Source organism: Rhincodon typus, chromosome 16 (assembly GCF_021869965.1).
Source record: "Rhincodon typus isolate 14 chromosome 16, sRhiTyp1.1, whole genome shotgun sequence".
NCBI lineage: Eukaryota > Metazoa > Chordata > Chondrichthyes > Orectolobiformes > Rhincodontidae > Rhincodon > Rhincodon typus.
Window position 1 is genome coordinate 11957479 of NC_063347.1, and position 21934 is coordinate 11979412.

Here is a 21934-nt window from a genome sequence, read left to right on the forward strand (position 1 = left end):
TAGTACTGGCTTCCCTCAGGTCTTTCAAATCTATTGTCATCTTCACAATTCTGGAAGAAGAGACATTTTTGTTTGTTGTACAAAATATCCATGATGGTGGGCATGTGCAATTCAAATGTAATGTCTGTTTGAATGGTGAAAAAGCATTAAGCAACATTTTCCTCACACAAGTGGTTTGCCCCTCGAAATACACGTTCATTGCATAACACTTGGGTGCAATAGGGCTGGCGAGGATGTGATAAACACGAAGACGTGCAGACCACATTTTAAGCGTAATGTGCTAATTCGATTTTTATTTTAACCACAGCATACTACAGCTGATACGCTATGCCTACATACAATACCAACCAATGAATGTGGGGATTAAACTTGGGGCTAAGCAGGTGACAGACCCAAGAGAACTCTCAAATTGAGCTCATGTTTTAAACTACCATATTAAAATCCAAACTGCCACCTGAACCCAAATACATCGCCCTCAAAGACATAGCACAGTGGTAGTATCCCTACTTCTGGATTGAGAGTCATGGGTTCAAGTCCCACCTACTGCAGAGGTGTGTAATAACATCTCTGAACAGTTTGATCAGAAAAATAGGTTAAATTTAAAACAAAACACATGGAACTCCAGGGCCAGGCTGATTTCATTTGCCACCCTCTTATGACAGGTGTTGAAAGTCAAGAAAAATGCTCTCTGCTAACCACAACAAAATGTTAACACCTTCATACAAACTAATTATTATGGTATTAGTTTTTTAAACTATCCAATTATATTCATTTGTAAAAGAGTTTTGAAAAACTAATGCTTAAATATTTTTAGCATGCTACAGTAAGATCAACATCAGATGTCCGGATCCAGAATGCAGTAGACTAGCCAAGAGTTAACTCCAAAATAAAGGAACAAAATAATTGACACTTCACTGAGTAAGTGGTTGCAGCATTATGGGATCAGAGGACTAAGCAGAATGACCCACATGGAGCCTGTCGTCAACTGACTTTTACCTGAAACACTAACATTTATAAACTCAGGATACAACACTCATGGATTCAGCTGTGTTTCACAAATTAATGGGTTACTTTGAACTTTTGTCACAGGGAGTGGACAGAATTCACACCAGCTGGTCTGTATATAAAAAATTGAAAATACTAAGGCTGCTGCTCCTCTGAAACAAAGCAATTAAAGGACTCAATCATAAACAAAATTGGAGTAAAATTTACTCACAAACAATTCATATTCCAGGAAACAATCAGATACAGACAGGATGCCTACACAGAGATGACAGTCCTCGACATTAGTATAAACGCAACATGCATTACAGCACAGTAACAAGGAACCTCAGCAAAACACAGGCCAGGTCAAAACATAAATCTCCCAGAATCCAATATAAAGAATATTGACGGGTGGGTGGTGTCAGTGGCCAATCAACACAGCACATACTGCAGAACATCCTCCAGAAAAGAGCCACAGACCAATCAGCTACAAATTCTGCTTTGATGACGTTGCCTACTGCCACAAGGCCAGCAATGCATTTATTTGCTTTTTACTCATGTTCAATTCCTTTCATAGCCCGCTTATAATAAAGTTGTTAGATTACAGCAGGACATGGGCACCCAGAGTTATGTTGACATCTTTACTCACAGACAACATCCTGAAAACCACCACTTCAAACAAGAGAGGCCTCATTTTCCCACACCTTTAACATCTTCAGCCACATGCCAAGATCAAAATAAAATATGCAGGATCATTGATGGCCTGGTTCCCATCGTGGCGATGATATCTAACACAGAAGTGAATGGAAACAGGGAATCCATTTGCCCTTTGAGAGGGCTCAATCGTCTGAACAGACACAACTTTATCCATGACCCAGTTGCAAGTGAGTAAGATCAAGTAATCTTGCAACAGCAGGATTACATACCTCAGAATTCTCATAGTTCCTGTAATCTTGATAGCGGTCATTATTCCGATAGTCACTGCGACGTCTATCACGATCATAGTCCCTGCCGTGATTTGGCGGAGCACGATAATCAACATCTTTATAGTCATAATCGCGTCTACCCCGTGACTCTCTGTGGTCGTCTCTGTTCCATTCAGAGCCATAACGGCCACTCCGCTCACTTCGACTGGTTTCACTACAAAAATGTAATCATAACATGCATTAGCTCTGCAAGAGAATTTTAATTTGGGCACAAGTGTTTGGCAGGACCTATGACGACTTTCTATAATCTTCATATTCTCCAGAAACATCTAATCAACTTACTAATGTTTCTAAAGCACTTCAAAATAATACTCAATCTAGATAAATGCATTTGTACATATTAAGATCAGGGGTTTCCCAAAGGCTCAGTTCCATTGCTATCCTGCGACGTTAGTAGATCAAGCAGTAAAATAACCAGAAGAGGATAATTATGGACCACACCAATCTTTCTTTTTTGGTCAAGCCAGGACAGATAAGAATGCATAATAACAACTAATCGTAGATCAGTAAAATAAACAGTATGATTTTCATCTATCATAAATACCTAAAGTGCATAAAGTATTTTCCAAATACTGGGATGTGTTTTAAAATGGGCTGTTAATGTGTTTTAACAGCACTATAGAGGTAAGCAAAGCCTCTCCTTGACAAATGATGTAATACTTAAATTCATGCATAGACAAGAGATTAAAAAACATCAGAATAGAAATACATTCCTACCGTTTATCATATTTATCGTAGCCCATTGTTATGGATTATTGCAGACTCAACTCTTCTGAAGTTTTTGAGTAGCAATCTACAGTGAAGAAGAAAAATATTCTAAACACACGAATATGAAGATAAAGTAAGCAGAAAAATCAAATTGCCTTTCAAGGTACAGCAACTCAGTTCTCTGCTTCCTCCCATTCTCCAACAAAAACACAACCAAAACAGCTTTCAGATTTTATCATTATCCTGTAAAACGTTTCACTAATTGTTGCAGAATATCTTTTTCTGAAAAAAAACTCAGGAAACCGCTACACAAAAACCTCAAGTTCTCCAACTATTGACTATGTAAGGAGGAAGCAAAAATGGGTAAATTTTCAATAAATCTAAGTACACAAATTACAGGAACAAAGCCAAGTGATAGCGCTCATGTTAATACTTTACTCAGTAAAGTTCTCCAACTCACGTTTAGAGACCAGCAACTTCAGATTGCTCAGTTGAAACTCCAGATTCAAAATTCTTTCATAGCAATCCAATAGTGAACTATCAATGTTTGCAAACGTTTTACTGTTTAACCCTTTATTTAATGAAGATTGAGCCAAGGAATAACTGGACAAGGTTACACATACATAATTCAGACCCTAATCCAAAATCATTTGGTCCTCATTTTTTTAAACCATTTTACATTTGACTAAGGAGACTTTATTACAACCACCTTTCATAATCCATTTCCATTACCAATATGAACACAGGAATTTATCATGTGGGAAACAGATGCAGGCTGCAAGCAAAATTGGATGCTCAGCTACCTATTACTGGACTAAGTATTATGCTTGCCTCAAAAAAGCATTATGGAAACTGTGCAAAGAAAATGCCCCAACTTTCATATTGTTCAGGATTAAAGAAACATCAACAAAAACAAAAAAAAAGCCTGAAATGATATTGGGTAACAGTCAAATGACAGAAGACAGCAAAGAAATAAAGAATGAGGAAATAACAATGCCAATTGAATAAACTGCAATAACCTGTTTACTGCCACTAAGATAACAAGGTGTAGAGCTGGATAAGCACAGCAGGCCAAGCAGCATCAGAGGAGCAGGAAGGCTGACGTTTCAGGCCTAGACCCTTCTTCAGAAATGCCACTTAGCCTGGGTTTTGCTGAATCTCAACTTCTGACTTCATTAAAGCCTCGATCCAAGTATGGACAAAAGAGCTGAACTACAGAATGACACCAAAACAGAATGTGACCGAGTAAAAAGTAAATGGTGACAGAAAATGCTGGAAATGTAGCATTGAAAGCAGAAAATATTGGGGTTACACTAAATTTTCTGGAACCATTGTTCTCAAAGTTACTTGAATTCCTCTAGTCCTGAAGATCTTATTTACATTCGTTTAAGATTACTGCAGATGGGAGTCTAAGAGTAACACTGTATGCAAGAAGTGCTCCACCTGGTGATGGCAGTGGCCACAAACACAAAGACTAATTGTTCAGAGTAAGAACAAGTTCAGTGGGCGCAATAAAATAATGGAGAGTGAGAACTGAGCGAGACTGCATTCAAGGAAAAGGTGGTGAGCTTTCAATTTCTCCTGGTGGTGGATCTCCTTCAATTAAGGAGAGCTACTACATTCCACCTACCCTGTCCATGCTCCTCGTTATATTATTTGCCTCAATAAAGTGCCCTCTTGCCTTTCTCTGATCTCGATAAAATATTCCAAGCTTATCCAGCCTCTCTCCACAGCTAAACTGCTCCCAGGCAACAACCTGGTGCAAACTGAGAGGGTGAGGGTAATCTCCAGAGAAAATTATGTCTGTGACAATCCTAGATACATTAGTTAGATGTTTGATAGTGGCAGGAAGTGTGTTCACATTTGGCCCCTGCTTGGTAAAGATCCGTCCAACAGACAAGAACATCTATCACCGGTTTGATGAAGTTGTTAAAATTGCACTGAGGCAGAAATATGTTGAGTTCAGTGAGTGATGGGAAGCAGGGAAATTTGGATGACCAATGTCATGCCAGCAGTTGCAATAGAGATCCAGGGATGGCACGAGGTCAGAGAGAGGAATGCAAGTGAAGCGAGAAGTTGGAGATGGGTAAAAGGCTCCACTTTGGTTTTGAAGGGAGGATTCTCTTGATGATGTAGGACATCAAGTATGGTTGATCTGTGGCTGTCAGCTTTAGAAATGTGTTTGCTGATGTGCTACATTAAGGGTCAAAAAAATTGACAACTATACCAAAAATACAAGCCAACAAACAGAAATAAAAACAATGTGCAAAAACAGTGAAAAGGCAGGAGAATGGCAGTAAGTCATTAGCCTCATTTGGTGAGCTGGTGGAGACATTGGGAGAAACAGCCTCCTGCAGCACCATGACACTTCTGTATTTCTGTGACAGTCATCAGCATGTGTACAATGACAAATTAAATTCAATACTGTGAAGTGTGAGGTGGTTGATTCTTGAAAGGATTAAGGAGTGACTTTTGTTGGAAGGTAAGAAATTAAATGAGACGAGATCTGACAAAATACTAGTAGCAAATCAACTTGATAATGGTCTGGTTGACAAATGTCCTTTAGGGGGAAAAAAAATCCACCCTCCTTAATGGGTCTGGCCTATAACTGACTCCAAACCCACAACGTCACCAGTTGTCTCTCAACTGCCTTCCAAAATGGCCTCGCAGTCCAAGAGAAATTAAGGATGGGCAACAAATGCTGGCATTGCCAATGATGCCCCCAATCCATGAAAGAAAAACTAACCAGTGCAAAAATAGGTAGGGATTCTATCTAAAGAAATGGTATGGGAAAGAAAGCAAAGGAGGAATTTTAAATGAATCTAGAAACTTTTTGAGAATACACCTGGTATACTGTATAACGAAGTTCCAATCTCCACACTACAAAAGAATATTGAAGTCTTAAAGCACAAAGGTGGATAAATCCCCTGGACCTGATCAGGTGTACCCTAAAACTCTGTGGCAAGCTAGGGAAGTGATTGCTGGGCCTCTTGGTAACATGTGCATATCGATAGCCACAGGTGAGGTGCCAGAAGACTGAAGGTTGGCTAATGTGGTGCCACTATTTAAGGAAAAGCCAGGGAACTATAGACCAGTAAGCCTGACATCGGTGGTGGGCAAATTGTTGGAGGGAATCCTGAGGGACAGGATTTACATGTATTTGGAAAGGCGAGGACCGATTAGGGATAGTCAACACGGATTTGTGCATTGGAAGTCATGTCTCACTAACTTGAGTTTTTTAAAAAAGTAACGCAGAGGATCGAAGACGACAGCGGTGGACGTGAATAATACGGACTTCAGTAAGGCGTTCAACAAGGTTCCTCATGGTAGACTGGTAAGTAAGGTTAAATCACAGAATACAGGAAGATCTAGCTATTTGGATGCAGCACTGGCTCGAAGGTAGAAGACAGAGGGCGGTGGTTGAAGGTTGCTTTTCAGACTGGAGGCCTGTGACCAGCAGTGTGCCACATGGATCAGTGCTGGGTCTACTCCTTTTCATCATTTATATAAAATGATTTGGATGTGAACATAGGTGTTATGGTTAGTAAGTTTGCGAATGACACCAAAATTGGAGTTGTAGTGGACCTCAGAGTGGTTACCTCATAGTACAGGATCTTGAACAGACGGGCCAATGGGCCGAGGAGTGGCAGATGGAGTTTAATTTAAATAAATGTGAGGTGCAGCCTTTTGAAAAGGCAAATCACAGCAGGACTTCTACACTTAATGGTAAGGTCCTGGGAATTATTACTGAACCTTGTCGTGCAGATTCATAGTTCCTTGAAAGTGGAGTCACAGGTAGATAGGATAGTGAAGAAGGCATTTGGTGTGCTTGCCTTTATTGATCACCACATTGAGCATAGGAGTTGGGAGGTCATGTTGCAGCTGTACAGGACATTGGTTAGACCACTTTTGGAATACTGTATGCAATTCTGGCTATAGGAAGGATGTTGTGAAACTGGAAAGGGTTCAGGAAGGACTTACAAGGATGTTGCCAGGTTTTGAGAGTTTAAGCATTAGGTAGAGTCTAAATAGGCTGGGGTTATTTTCCCTGGAGTGTCAGAGGCTGAGGGGTGACTTTATAGAAGTTTACAAAATCATGAGAGGCATAGATAAGACAAATAGACAAGTCTTTTCTTTGGGGTTGGGGAGTCAAAAACTGGAGGACATGGGTTTAAGGTGAGAGAGGAATGATTTAAAAGGTGCCTGAAGGGGCAACTTTTTCACTCAGAGGGTGGTGTATGTATGGAATAACCTGCCAGAAGTGGTGGAGGCTGCTACAATCACAATATTTTAAAAGCATCTGGATGGGTATATAACTAGGAAGGGTTGAGAGGGATATGGGCCAAATGGGGCTAGATTTATTTAGGATATCTGGTCAGCACGGATGAACCAGACCAAATGGTCCGTTTCCGAGCTGTACATCTCTATGACTCTACTGAAGACAATTTGTTGGAATCGAGCAAGTAACCACCAGAAAAGTCTAAAGAAATTGAATCTCTTTCTTTGGGTACAAAAATAAGGACTATACTAAACAGACTGGTTAAAATGAAGTAGATCAACCAAGCGGATGTGGAAACTTTGATCATGCAGGTTAAGTGAAGCCTTGGGGGCTTATACAAATATACAAAGCAATGAACAAGGAATTCTGAGTGCTGATTGCAGAACTTGGTACTGCATAAAATAGAACTGTCACATAGCGACCAGAATAGAAATACAGAATTTGGCAGAGGCAACTGGAGCGGGAGGAGACTCGTTGGGTACAAATTCTGGTGCAGACCAGTTGGTCCAAGCGTTTGCTTTTACGCTATAGATTCTGCATAAATTCCACTTTTACAATAGCACAAATCGAAGATCGAGGGAACACAATTTTCGACGATATTGAACATTGAAACTCGCAAAACCGGACACAAGAAAACATACGAAAGCAAAATGCTCGAAAGCAGGGGCATATCGTAAAAAAGGTGACAAGTACATATATAAAACACAGCTGACGGCCATCTCAAAATACAAAGTTGAATCTGAAATGCGCAGGTTGCAGTACGGTAAATATTTTAAAAGATGCACAGCACATAAAACGCAGCGCAAAACAATTGCTTCCGTCTGAAGAGAAGTAGATTTTAACCTAAGACAGCTCCTGGAAGTGCTGATAAGACAACGAAATGCCACAAGATGGTGTGTGGCAGTGCCCAAGGCCGAGGCTTTATGCCTAGGCCGAGATTTCAATCCTCCCAACATCAGCGACCCCGCTCCGCTATCGAGCGCCTCACCACCCCCGCGAAAATACACACTGCTCATTTTCAGCCAAATTCTCTCCCTCACAGACAGTGGTGGGGAGGGGAAACAATCGCACAACAGACGCCGCCACCGAAAAGGACGAAGCTTACCCGCCTCTATAAAGAGAGAAAAAAAAGGGGCGCCGGCCTCCGTCCCACTTCGCAGCCGACACCGACAAAATGGCGCCGGCTGGCCCGTCCGATCGGAGTCAAAGCCGCCGCGCTGCACGCCGGGACAGAGAAGGTCCGCCCATCGACCGCACAGGGGGCGCGTCGTCCCACGCCACGTCCAAAATGGCCGACACGCACGAGCAAGTCCCCCTCTTCGCCGCTCCAACGGCTCTTCACGTGTACGCGTGCGCAGCGCTGGGTTTGTGGGGAGGCGTCGTCACGCCTGCACCGACGGTCCTGTAAGTACTGCGCATGCGCAGATCTGTCTGCATTTTTTTCCACAAAGGAACTCAAGGGGAGGCTGGGATAACATGGTGAACACAGCAGGCCAAGCAGCATCACAGGAGTAGGAAGGCTGATGTTACCTAGGCCCGAAACGTCAGCCTTCCTGCTCCTAAAATGCTGTTTGGCCTGCTGTGTTCATCCAGCTCTACACCTTGTTATCTCAGATTTTCCAGCATCTGCAGTTCCTACTATCTCTGAAGGGGAAGCAGTCAGGTTCAATGAGTTGGCTCAGTGTTCCCATTCTTCTTGACTGAACAGTTTCATTCACCTGCCATTGGTTCAAACACCCAAATTTTGTTTCTTTTGCTTTCTTTGGCACCTACGTTTTGAACTGACTGAGATAAAAGAATCTAAAGTGATTTGAGGAGGTGCACAGGTTCAATCAAGACTTTCACATTTGAAAAGTTTCCAGGGAGGAAGCAGTAGAATTCCACTTTGTCAGAAAGAAAGCAGGCATTATTTTATGGTGGGTTGAATGGCCTTTATGTCACACTCATTAATTCTGTGTGAGAGAGCCAATGGCTGTTAAAGCCATGCTGCACCTTTCCTGTGGTACTAAACCTGTTTCCATCACTGTCTTTTTAAACCTTGCTTTCCAAAGTATTGCTTTGTGCTTTCAATTACTTAAGGCATGTAAAGTTTTTAAATCTAATCTGTTACTTCTATTGTAATTGTTATGGATGATGTTGCTGTTGCCCTTCCCAAGACTATGTCTTAACAAATAGTGTTGGAGGTCAGAGAAAGCCGGAACTGCAGATGCTGGAGAATCTGAGATAACCAGGTGGAGAGCTGGATGAACCCAGCAGGCCAAGCAGCATCAGAGGAGCAGGAAGGCTGACGTTTCGGGCCTAGACCCTTCTTCAGACCCTTCTTTCTGAAAAAGGGTCAGTGTTGGAGGTCAGTTGTCTTTCCCACAAAACATCACTGCAAGGTGGACAGTTTTCTTTATCAACTTATTACAGTGATGAAAACTGAAATCGCTCAGCAGGTCTGGCACCATCTGTGTAGGAACTGAACCCAGCTGATATCAGTATGTATCACAAACCTGCTGTTCATCTAGGTGACTGAACCAAGTACTCCTGGAAGAACAATACTTTGTGAAAGCTTTTCATCTATTTTTTTATTCATATATGGGATGTGGGTGTCACTGGCCAGGCAGCATTTATTGCCCATCTGGCAGTTAAGAGTCAACCACATTGCTGTGGGTTTGGATTCACATGTGGGCCAGACCAGGTAAGGATGGCAGTTTCCTTTCCTAAAGGGCATTAGTGAACCAGACGGGTTTCTCCCCAACAGTCAACAATGCATTCATGGTCATCATTAGATTCTTAATTCCAGATATTTATTGAATTCAAATTCCACCATCTGCCACAGCAAGATTCGAACCCATGTCCCCAGAACATTGTCTGGGTCTCTGGGTTAACAGTCCAGCGATAATACCACAAGGCCATCACTTCCCCTTATCAGAACATTTCAAGGGGAAAACCAACATGTGTTCAAAGAGGAGAGTGCTGACTGTTTGGCATGTGGACCAAGTTGGCCTGTAACAAAGAATCTTAGTAAATGTAAGGTTAAAGAGATAAGATGGCGGGGTGGTTCTGGGTGAGCTGCTCATCCGAGGGTCGGTGTGGACTCGATGGGCCAAATCCCCACACTGCAGGAATTCTATGAATCTATGATCCGGTATGATTCTCTCCTTCAGCATCTTCATTCTGAGGTTATAACTAGCTCAAAGCCTTATCATGGTTTCTTCATATCTGTCAGATTTGCTTTACAATCATGATCATGAGGGTGGATTGGCCAAGACTGTACCTCATATCCTTGGAATATCATTGACTATTTGTGAAAGTGTTGAAGAAGTTTTTGACACTAAATGATTTATGAGAATGAGGTTAAGTGGGCAAAACCACTCATAACTGTTGTGCCATCGAGCTCAGCTGTTAATTCAAGTCTCTGGCTTTCACTGTTATAGAGTCATATAGCACGGAAAGAGACTCTTTGGTCCAAACAGTCCATGCCGAACGTAATCCCAAACTAAACTAGTCCCACCTGCCTGCTGCTGACCCCTCCAAACCTTTCCTATTTGTGTACTTATCCAAATGTCTTTTAAACGTTGTAATTGGACCCGCATCCACCACTTCCTCAGGAAGTTCATTCCACTTGTGAACTATCCACTGTGTACAAAAAAATGCCCCTCATGTCTTTTTTAAATCTCTCCCCTCTCACCTCAAAAAATGTTTAGTCTTGAAAATCCCTATCCAGGGGAAAAAGACATCTCCCTCATAATTTTATAAATCTCTATAAGGTCACCTCTCAATGTCCTACTCTCCAGTGAAAAATGTCCCAGCCTATCCAGCCTTTCATTATAACAAACCTTCCAAATCCCTTTGGGGTCTGGTATTGAAATAAGAGGGAATTCTGCTTCTGAAATGGACCTCAGATTTTACTTCATTCAACACAAACTAGTTGTGAACTTATTGTTTCTGCTTCATTTCCTGTAAAGTAAATTGAGCGGGTAGAGGGGATCTTACAAAAACATGAGTTAGGAACAGGCTGAGGCCAGTCGGCTTCTTGAGTCTTTTCTACTATTCAGTAAGATAACGGCTTATCTGATTTATTCCACATTACACTTGTAATTGCTAACCTGCCACCCCTTTGCCTAACTAATATCTTTCTATCTCTGTCATAAAAATATTCATGTCCTCTACTTTCACCACCTTTAAGACTCGTGACCCTATTTGAGAAAAAGACTTTCCGCATCTGTTTTAAATGCACAATTCCTTATTTTTAAACGGTGACGCTTTATTCTAAATTCTTCCACATGAGTAAACATGCATTGCATGTGCACTCTGTCAATAGTTTTCAGGAGCTTATGTGTACCAAGCAAGGTACCTCTTACTCTTCTTAACTCTAGTCGATAGAAGCCCAGCCTGTGCAACTTATCTTCCCAACATAAATCACCCATTCCCATTATTTGTCTAGCAAGCTTTCTCTGAACTGTTTCCAGTGGATTTACATTCTTTAATAAATGTACACTATACATAGTATTCAGGTGTGATCGCACTAAAGTCACAGCAATGAAACAAATAATATAAATTTAGGCCTTAAAAAATATTCTGAAGGTTTAATAGAGCTATTCAGTGAGAACAAGATCCATTATCGTGAGCAAGAAAAGTTGTTGTAAATGCATATGATAAACAACAGATATGACAATTTTTTAATGACCATAGAATCCCTACAGAGTGGACTCAGGCCACCCAGCCCATCATGTTCACACTGACCCTGTGGAGAGCATCCCAACTAGACCCACACCCTACCCCACACCTGCACTTCTCATGGCTAATCCACTTAGCTTGTATATCCCTGGACACTATGGACACTTTAACATGGCTAATCCACCTAGCCTGTGCGTCATTGGGAGGAAACCTGAGCACCTGGAGGAAATCCCCACAGACACAGAGAGAACATGCAGACTCCACACAGACAGTCGTCCAAGGCTGGAATCAAAGCTGGGTCCCTGCCACAGTGAGACAGCAATGCTAACCACTGAGCCAACGTGTCAACCTATCAACATCAAGACAACAGAACTGGCAGAATTATGATATAGAAGTCTCTTTATCAAGTACAATGGGCTAAGATAAGGTGAAGTGAAAGTACACGTGTAGAGCTGCTACTAATTTTCTAAAACCAAGGATGTATGAAGACATCTACTTTTATTCATTTTATTTGCACTGGAAATGGAGATAATCGTCAGTCAGTTTGTGCACAATTCTACTCAAATTAATCTTTCGAAATTACAGTACACATTTCATTGCCAAGCATGAAATATACAAGCACACACACCATTCATTATTTCAAGTCCACTAGCATCTCAAGTTCTTCAGTGGACCATACCCCCACACTCACTCATCAATACCCAGCACACAGGCTTCACACCTAACATTCTCACCCTCCACCTTATCCACAAACAATGATGACAATTTGAGTTGACCAACTTAACATGTCCCTCTTGCTGCCACCACTCATCTCCAGATATTCATCTGGTGCCAGGCATATCATCCAAAAACAGGGCTGCACAATTTGCCTTCTCTTGCAGGAGATAGTCACACATGAACAGGATCCGAGAACTTATGAAAGGCCACCTAGACTCCAGCCCATTAACATGATGAGCAGATGATGCTGAGAGTCATGGGGACAGCAATGACAGTGTCTGCGCCATCCTGCCCAGTAAGGCCATTTATTTTATTCACACATGGGACATGGGCATCGTTAGCTGGCCAGTATTTATTGCCCATCCCTAGTTGCCCTTGAGAAGGTGGTGGTGAGCTGCTTTTTTGAACCGCTGCAGTCCACCTGCTGTGGGTTGACCCACAATGCCCTGGAGGCGGGAATGAGGATGATACAGAGTTACTCTGCTATGTCCCACCTCAAGTCCAACTCACTATAAGCCTGTCATGGATTGAAATCTGATGTGACTATGGACCTCATGCTTCCTCCAGCAGATGGTTGGGATGGCTGTGGGAGTGGCAGTGACTCTATAGAGCAGATACTTGATAACCTGTATTGGGATATTTGCATCATTCTCCCACCCCCACCATTAGTATCCTTGCTGCAATCTGTCGTGAAGCCTACATAGACTATTGCCACCCATGCCATGATCCTGCAGTCAGATGTGGGTCATCAAAGGCCCATTCTGAAGAAGGGTTATTGAACCCGAAACATTAACTCTGCTCCTCTGATGCTGCCTGGCCTGCTGTGTTTCTCCAGCTCCACACTGTGTTGTCTCTGACTCCAGCATCTGCAGTTCTTACTATCTCTGACTATAGAGGCGATTTTGTTAGAAGGCACACTTTAATTCTCTGGGATTTTCTGTCACGCACTGGATTGTGAAAAAAACTCTTCTATTCATATAATCCATTCAAAGGTTTTAAATCTCAAGTCATTAACATCTTAGATATTTTCCTCGTCAACATGTTCAGTGATGTTATCATATACCTCTGGAGCAGGTGGGACTTGATCCCAAGCTTGCTGGCTTAGAAGTAGGGATACTATCACTGCACCACAAATGCTCTAGTTAATTAGTTAGAGATATTTTTAACCAACCTGTTCAGAGATGGTGAGACTTCAACCATGGCTTCCTTGATCAGAAATAGGGACACTATCACTGTGCCAGAAGAACCCTAATTAATCTCTTATAAAATCAAACAATATTGTATATTGACCACATCAATGACAGATAATTCTTTAATAGCCTCCTCAAACTTTCGATCAGAACTCCCAACTGAGATGGTTGTAGCTACTGAAACTAAGCCAATCATCCAAAACCTGAATTATAATTCCTGGGGGAAAAAATCAACAAAAGAGCTATATTGAAATGATCAGATGCCTGTTTTTAATATAACTTCCTGCAATCAAACCTTTCCATGGGAGTTCTTCCTAGATCTCACTGCCTGCTGCAGCCTGTTTTTCTTTTAATGTTTAAAGACCAGGTATTTAAACAACTTCAAATCATAACACTTAAACAGACCTTATGTATCCTTCAAAAGTGTTTACATCAGTTCTATGAATTCATAACTCCAACGTGCAAATTAAGATCTCACATCTGTGTGTGTGTGTGTGTGTGTGTGTGTGTGTGTTTGTGTGTGTGTGTTACTGAAGAGTTACTGAAAATGTAAAGTCCTGCTGCAGTTCATTCAGACAGTGGCACTGTTAAATGAGCTTGGTTCAATTGAATCTCTGAATGAATGTAAAGAGTGTAGGGGCATTCTTAAGAAAGAAATCAGGAAGGCAAAGCGGGGATATGAGATAACATTGGCAGGTAAGGTTAAGAATAATCTGAAGAGATTCCACAAACACATTAAGTGCAAGAGGGCAACTAGAGGGAGGGTAGGGCCTCTTAAAGATCAAGGGGGCCATATTTGTGTTGAACCCTAGGAGACAGGAGAGATACGAAATGCATGTTTTGACTGTGGAGAGAGACATGGAGTCTAGAGAATGCAAATAAATAAACTTTGATGTTTTAAAAAACAGTTCACATTACAGAAGAGGACATTCAGGAGGTCTTAAAGAATATAAAAGTAGATAAATCTCCGGGACCTGATCTAATGTATCCCAGAACGTTGTGGGAAGTAAGGGAGGAAATTGTAAGACCCCTTGCCAAAATATTTGCATCATCTTTCACTACAGGTAAGGTGCCTGATGACTGAAGGGTGGCTAATGTTGTATCTTTTTAAGCTGGAGAGGGTTTTCAAGAGATTTACCAGGATGTTGCTGGGTATGGAAGGTTTGAGTTATGAACAAAGGCTAGATAGGCTGGGACTTTATTCACGAGAGCATTCGAGGTTGAGAAGCTTATAGAAGTTTATAAAATGATGACAGGTATAGATAGAGTTAATGGTAATTGTCTTTTCCCTAGGATGGGGGATTTCAAGACTAGGGGGCACATTGTTAAGGTGAGAGGAGAGAGATTTAAAAAAGACATGAGAGGCAGATTTTTTATACAGAGGGTGGTTTGCGTGTGGAGTGAACTTCCTGAGGAAGTGGTAGATGCGGATACAATTACAATGTTTAAAAGACATTTGGATAGGTACATGAATAGGAAAGATTTGGAGGGAGCAGACAGGTGGGACTAGTTTAGTTTGGGATCATGTTTGGCATGGACTGGTTGGACCTAAAGGTCAGTTTCCATGTTGTATGACTCTATGAGACCAGAAGTATACTGCTGAAGCATTCAATACCTCTACATAAGGGTGCACCAGACATCAAAATATAATCTGTACACAAGCATGAGGCTGGCTTAGACTACAAAGATATGTATTAAAATGGATAAACGATGACCGAGATCAGTAAATGCTCACAGAGTTGATGAAAAACGCTCATATGAAGACTTGTGTTTTACTGAAATCAATACAGATTCATAATTTGAATTTCATTCTTGCTGCTTAGTTGCTGGTTTGTTCCATGATATTGGTGGAGGTCGTGGGCCTTTTGGCTTTGGAACACGTCGATTAAATTCTACAAAAGAATATAAGAAGAAACGAAGAAAAATACTCTCCTTATTAATTTATCCAGCAATTAAGATAAAGATTTTCTTGCTTCAAACTTGTTACTACTCCCTGCATTCCCCTCTTCCCACATCCTTCACATTAAGGTATGGCAACATAGTTGCAACTAAATTCAAAATCACCACGCTCACTATGGCAGTCTAATCAAATTCTAAGATAACAAGGTGTGCAGGGCTGGATGAACACAGCAGGCCAAGCAGCATCATAGGAGCAGGAAAGCTGACGTTTCGGGCCTAGACCCTTCATCAGAAATGGGGGAGGGGAAGGGGGTTCTGAAATAAATAGGGAGTGAGGGGGAGGCAGATAGAAGATGGATAGAGGAGAAGATAGGTGGAGAGGAGACAGACAGGTCAAAGAGGCGGGGATGGAGCCAGTAAAGGTGAATGAAGGTGGGGAGTAGGGAGGAGATAGGTCAGTCCAGGGAGGACGGACAGGTCAAGGGGGCAGGATGAGGTTAGTAGGTAGGAGATGGGGGTGGGGCTTGAGGTGGGAGGAGGGGATAGGTGGGAGGAAGGACAGGTTAGGGAGGCGGGGACAAGCTGGGCTGGTTTTGGGATGCGGTAGGGGGAGGGGAGATTTTGAAGCTTGTGAAATCCACATTGATACCATTGGGCTGCAGGGTTCTCAGGCGGAATATGGGTTGCTGTTCCTGCAACCTTCGGGCTGCATCATTGTGGCACTGCAGGAGGCCCAGGATGGACATGTCATCTGAGGAATGGGAGAGGGAGTTGAAATGGTTTGTGACTGGGAGGTGCAGTTGTTTCGTGTGAACCGAGCGTAGGTGTTCTGCAAAGCGGTCCCCAAGCCTCCGCTTGGTTTCCCCGATGTAGAGGAGGCCACAACGGGAACAGCGGATGCAGTATACCACATTGGCAGATGTGTAGGTGAACATCTGCTTCATGTGGAAAGTCTTCTTGGAGCCTGGAATGGGGGTGAGAGGGGAGGTGTAGGGGCAGGTGTAGCACTTCCTGCGATTGCAGGGAAAAGTGCCGGGTGTGGTGGGGCTGGAGGGGAGTGTGGAGCGGACAAGGGAGTCGCGGAGGGAGTGGTCCCTCCGGAAAGCAGATAAGGGTTGGGGGGGAATAATGTCTTTGGTGGTGGGGTCGGATTGCAGATGGCGGAAGTGTCGGAAGATGATGCGTTGGATCCGGAGGTTGGTGGGGTGGTACTTGAGGATGAGGGGGATTCTGTTTTGGTTGTTATTGCGGGGACGGTGTGTGAGGGATGAGTTGCGGGAAATGCGGGAGACACAGTGGAGGGCGTCCTCGACCACTGAGGGGGGGAAGTTGTGGTCTTTGAAAAAGGAGGACATCTGAGATGTACGGGAGTGGAATGCCTCATCCTGGGAGCAGATGCGGCGGAGGTGAAGGAATTGGGAATAGGGGATGGCATTTTTGCAGGAAGGTGGGTGGGAGGAGGTGTATTCTAGGTAGCTGTGGGAGTCGGTAGGCTTGAAGTGGATATCAGTTTCTAGTCGGTTGCCAGTTCCTTCGCCTCCGCCGCATCTGCTCCCAGGATGAGGCATTCCACTCCCGTACATCTCAGATGTCCTCATTTTTCAAGGACCGCAACTTCCCCCGCTCAGTGGTCGAGAACACCCTCGACCGTGTCTTCCGCATTTCCCGCAACTCATCCCTCACACCCCCTCCCCGCAATGACAACCAAAAATGAACCCCCTCGTGCTCACGTACCACCCCACCAACTTCCGGATCCAACGCATCATCCTCCGACACTTCCACCATCTGCAATCCGACCCCACCACCAAAGACATTTTTCCCTCCCCACCCTTATCTGCTTTCCGGAGGGACCACTCTCTCCGTGACTCCCTTGTCCGGTCCACACTCCCCTCCAGCCCCACCACACCTGGCATTTTTCCCTGCAACCGCAGGAAGTGCTACACCTGCCCCTACACCTACCCCCTCACCCCCATCCCAGGCTCCAAGAAGACTTTCCACATCAAGCAGATGTTCACCTGCACATCTGCTAAAGTGGTATACTGCATCCGCTGTGGCCTCCTCTACATGGGGGAAACCAAGCGGAAGCTTGGGGACTGTTTTGCAGAACACCTACGCTCGGTTCGCACTAAACAACTGCACCTCCCAGTCGTGAACCATTTCAACACCCCCTCCCATTCGTCAGACGACATGTCCATCCTGGGCCTCCTGCAGTGCCACAGCGATGCCACCCAAAGGTTGCAGGAACAGCAATTCATATTCCGCTTGGGAACCCTGCAGCCCAATGGTATCAATGTGGATTTCACAAGCTTCAAAATCTCCCCTCCCCCTACCGCATCCCAAAACCAGCCCAGCTCGTCCCTGCCTCCCTAACCTGTCCTTTCTCCCACCTATCCCCTCCTCCCAGCTCAAGCCCTACCCCCATCTACTGCCTACTAACCTCATCCCACCCCCTTGACCTGTCCGTCCTCCCTGGACTGACCTATCTCCTCCCTACCTCCCCACCTACACTCACCTTTACTGGCTCCATCCCCACCTCTCTGACCTGTCTGTCTCCTCTCCACCTATCCTCTCCTCTATCCATCTTCTATCTGCCTCCCCCTCTCTCCCTATTTATTTCACAATCCCCTTCCCCTCCCCCATTTCTGAAGAAGGGTCTAGGCCCAAAACATCAGCGTTCCTGCTCCTATGATGCTGCTTGGCCTGCTGTGTTCATTCAGCTCTACACCGTGTTATCTCAGATTCTCCAGCATCTGCAGTTCCTACTATCTCTCATCAAATTCTAAGCCTAGTTCCAAACTGGAGTCCTTTATAGTAGGGGATTCAAACATAATCCTCATAGAGTTGGTATGGTGCAAAAGGAGACTATTCAACCCATTGCCTCTGCACTGGCACTCTGAGCATTTTGACTTAATGCTAAGTTCCTGCCTTTTCTCCATAACCCTGCATATATCGCTATTTGGATAACTGTTCAATGCCCAACGAATGCAAACAAAAGCTGCTCTCTTCATCCTTTTACAAACGAGAATCAATTCTCCATATCTACTCTGTCCAGGCCCCTCCTGGTTTTGAAAACTTCCCACCACATCGCCATTCAGCTTTCTCCTCTGAGGACTCTGGCTGTTTTTTTAATCTTTCTAGCCAGGTCCATTCAGTCTCTGTACAGCTGGTTTGCAATACAGAGTGACACCAACAGCCGTGGGTTCAAATCCCAGACTGGCCGAGTTTACCATTAAAGACACACCTTCTCAAAATCTCCTCTTGCCTGAGGCACGGTGATGCTCAAGTTAAATCACCACCACTGTCTCTCCTTCTCTGTAATGAGAGGGCAGGCCTATGGTCTGTTAAGACTGTGATGACTTTATGTTACATTTACCCTTGTACCTATCTCCAAACACCCAGCCCATACCCCCACCCAGAAATCCAAGCAGAGATCAGTGAGCAGCATTATCCAGGAATAACATTTTGATGGAAAATATCTTTAAAACTACATTTTTAACTGAAGACAGTTAAATTTATTTTTAAAATGCTTCAAAGGCCATTTGTGCAGTGTGTTTGGGAAGTAATTTACAGTTTCAAAGTAGAACCTAGATCAACTGAAGAGCAAATGCTGCATTGTAGCTCTGCATCTTCCCCTTGGATATCCCAAAGGGTCTTGTCTTGCACTACCTTCCAAACCCATGACCTCTAACACCTGGAAGGACAAGGGCAGCAGTCCCATCACCACCTGCAAGTTTCCCTTTGAGACACTCACCATCCTGACTTGGAACTGTATCGCTATTCCATCATCATCGCTGGATTAAATCCTGGAAATCCCCTCCCAATAGCGCCGTTTGTGTCCCTTCGCCCCATCAACTGCAGCAGTTCAATAATGCAGGGCAACGAGGAATGAGGAATAAATGATGGCCTAGCCAGCGACACCCATATCTCATTAACAAATTTTTAAAAATGATAACTAATGCTGAAAGATGTTATTATGAAAAAAGCAAAAACAACTATTCAGAAGTGTAGCAGGTAAGGTTTGAAACAACGACATCTCAATTAAAATTTGTTGAGAGAACAGCAAGTTAATGATTCAGTCCTTCTTCAGAACAGTACAATGAAAGGTTAAGCAACTTGGTTAATGGAATCAAACATAGATGGGAGGATTGCAAACTTACAGAGAGAGGTAAAATGAATTGTTGGCTGATGCGGTGGATCACTTCAGTCAACGATAAGAAAAATTAAGAAAGCAAGTAAATAGTTGAGGCAGTGGAAGTTTGAACAAAAAGGTGGAGATATCACATGATCTAAAAGGCATAGAGTATTTACTTAGGAAAATTCTTTCATGTATATGGGCTTCACTGGTATTTGTTGCCCAACACAAATTGCCCTTGAACTGAGTGCATTGCTGCAGAGGGCATTGCTGTGGGTCCACAGTCACATCTAGGCCAGACAAGGTGAGGGTGTCAGATTTCCTTCTCCAAAGGGAATTTGCAAGTCATATGGGTTTTGACAATAATTAATTGTAGTGATTGGATCGAGGTTGACCAGGTGGATCTCATTGAGTACAAGTTCCCTGATTGGGGCTGTTAACCCAGGCCAATCAGGGAGCCCTGGCTAACAAATATAAACAGGAGTCTCAGGGATTCTCCATACTCTTAGGACTGGCTCTGAGCTAACTGGTTAGAGTCCATGTGCTGTGCACGTGTGTAAATAATGGGTGACTCAGTGACAGGATACTGGCCTCCGTGGAGTTATTTCATAATGATAGTTTTATGATTATCATTACTGGTATTAGCTTTCAATTCCAGACTTTCTAACTGCATTTACATTTGAACCATTTCTCTTACATATTAGCTTAGGGTTTAGACATCTGTGGGATACTGTTCCCCTCATCACCATTATCGTCCAAAATTCTGCATGCTCTGAAATGAATCCTGCAGATTTGAAGTTATCAAATGTCACCCCACTATTTAAGGGAGCAAGAGAGAAAACAGGAACTACAAAATGAAAGTGCGAGAAATGAATAGCAAGGAAACAATAAATGGACACGTGGAGAGTAATAATGTGATTGAGTATAAAATGAATTTTGAAACGGTGTTTGATGAAATCACTTTTTGAGAATGTTACTAACAAAATTGAGGAAAGAGAGCCAATGTACAAGGTATATTTGGATTTTCAGAAGGGAAATTATTTGGATGCTATTTAATACCAAGATGAGGAGATTTTATTTTACTCAATTAGTTGTCAATTTTTGGAATTTTTCACATTTTTGGCTGTGGATGCTCAGTCGCTAACTACATTTAGAGATTGAGACATTTCTGATAGCCAACAACAGAAATGGTTATGGGGATAGTCATTAAAAGTCATTGATGTGTTTTATCAACCATGATCCAATTAAATGGCAGAACAGCCTTGATGGGCTGAATGGCTTACTCCTGTTACTATGTTCCTGTTTGAGCCAGCACCATCAACGTGGGAGAGGAATGTTGAAAAGAGTAAAAATGTAAAAGGAAAACCAGTAAAACTGGTGAATGACATACTGGTCTGACTTCTTTTGTACACTTCAAAAGGGAGGTTCAATATCACCAGTATGTTCATTTCCAAGTATGACTGGTTTTTCTCTTGGGAATTGTCTTGATACTTGCCAGCAGGTTTCCTTCTGGCCTGTAGCAGCTGATTGAGTACCTGGTAAAGAAGCAGTAGGAAAAAAAAATGTTAATTCAATTGAAAATGAGAGATATGCTATCAAGGCTTCTTGTCTTGCATCCATCAGGACAGAATCATAGAGTCATGAGCTCGGAAACAAATGCTAAAGTCCAACCAGACCATATTCCTAAACAAAACTAGTCCCACCTGCCTACGCTTGGCCCATATCCCTCCAAACATTTCTTATTCATGTACTTATGTAAATGTCTTTTAAACATTGTAACTGTACCCGCATCCACCACTTTCTCTTGAAATTCAATCCACACACAAAACACTCTCTGTGTAAAAAATTGCCCCTCATGTCTTTTTTAAATCTTTCTCCTCTCACCTTAAAAATATGCCCCTAGTCTTGAAATCCCCCACTCTAGGGAAAAGATACCTGCCATTCACCTTATCTGTACCTCATGATTTTATAAACCCCTATAAGGTCACTTCTCCACCTTCTAGGCTCCAGTGAAAAAGTCCCATCCTATCCATTCTCTCCTTATAACTCAAACTCTCCAATCCTGGCAACATCCAAGTGAATCTCTTCTGAACCCTCTTCACTTAATAATATCCTTCCCATAAAAGGGAGACCAAAACTGGACACAGTACTCCAAAAGAGGCCTCATCAACATCTTTTACAATCTCAGCATAACGTCCCAACTCCTATACTCAAACATCTGAGCATTGAAGGCAAGCCTTCTTAACCACCCTGTCTATATGTGATGCAAACTTCAAAGAATTATTTACTCAAGCTCTCTCTGTTCTACAACATTACCCAATGCCATACTTTTAATTGTATAAGCCTTGCCTTTGTTTGTTTTACCAAAATGTAA

General features: G+C 42.9%; 1 protein-coding gene across 1 annotated transcript in view; it reads right to left on the reverse strand.

The window, feature by feature from the left end:
• The window catches only part of LOC109915952 (polyribonucleotide nucleotidyltransferase-like), a 40265-nt gene extending 32086 nt beyond the window's left edge, over window positions 1-8179 (reverse strand). Inside the window, exons 1-4 of the mRNA XM_048606692.1 lie at window positions 8063-8179; window positions 2688-2763; window positions 1911-2124; window positions 7-50 (exon numbers count right to left, since the gene is read on the reverse strand). Coding sequence (XP_048462649.1) covers window positions 7-50; window positions 1911-2124; window positions 2688-2713 — 284 coding nt within the window. The 5' untranslated portion in view covers window positions 2714-2763; window positions 8063-8179. The remainder of the gene's footprint in view (window positions 1-6; window positions 51-1910; window positions 2125-2687; window positions 2764-8062) is intronic.
• Between the last annotated feature and the right edge of the window lie 13755 nt (window positions 8180-21934).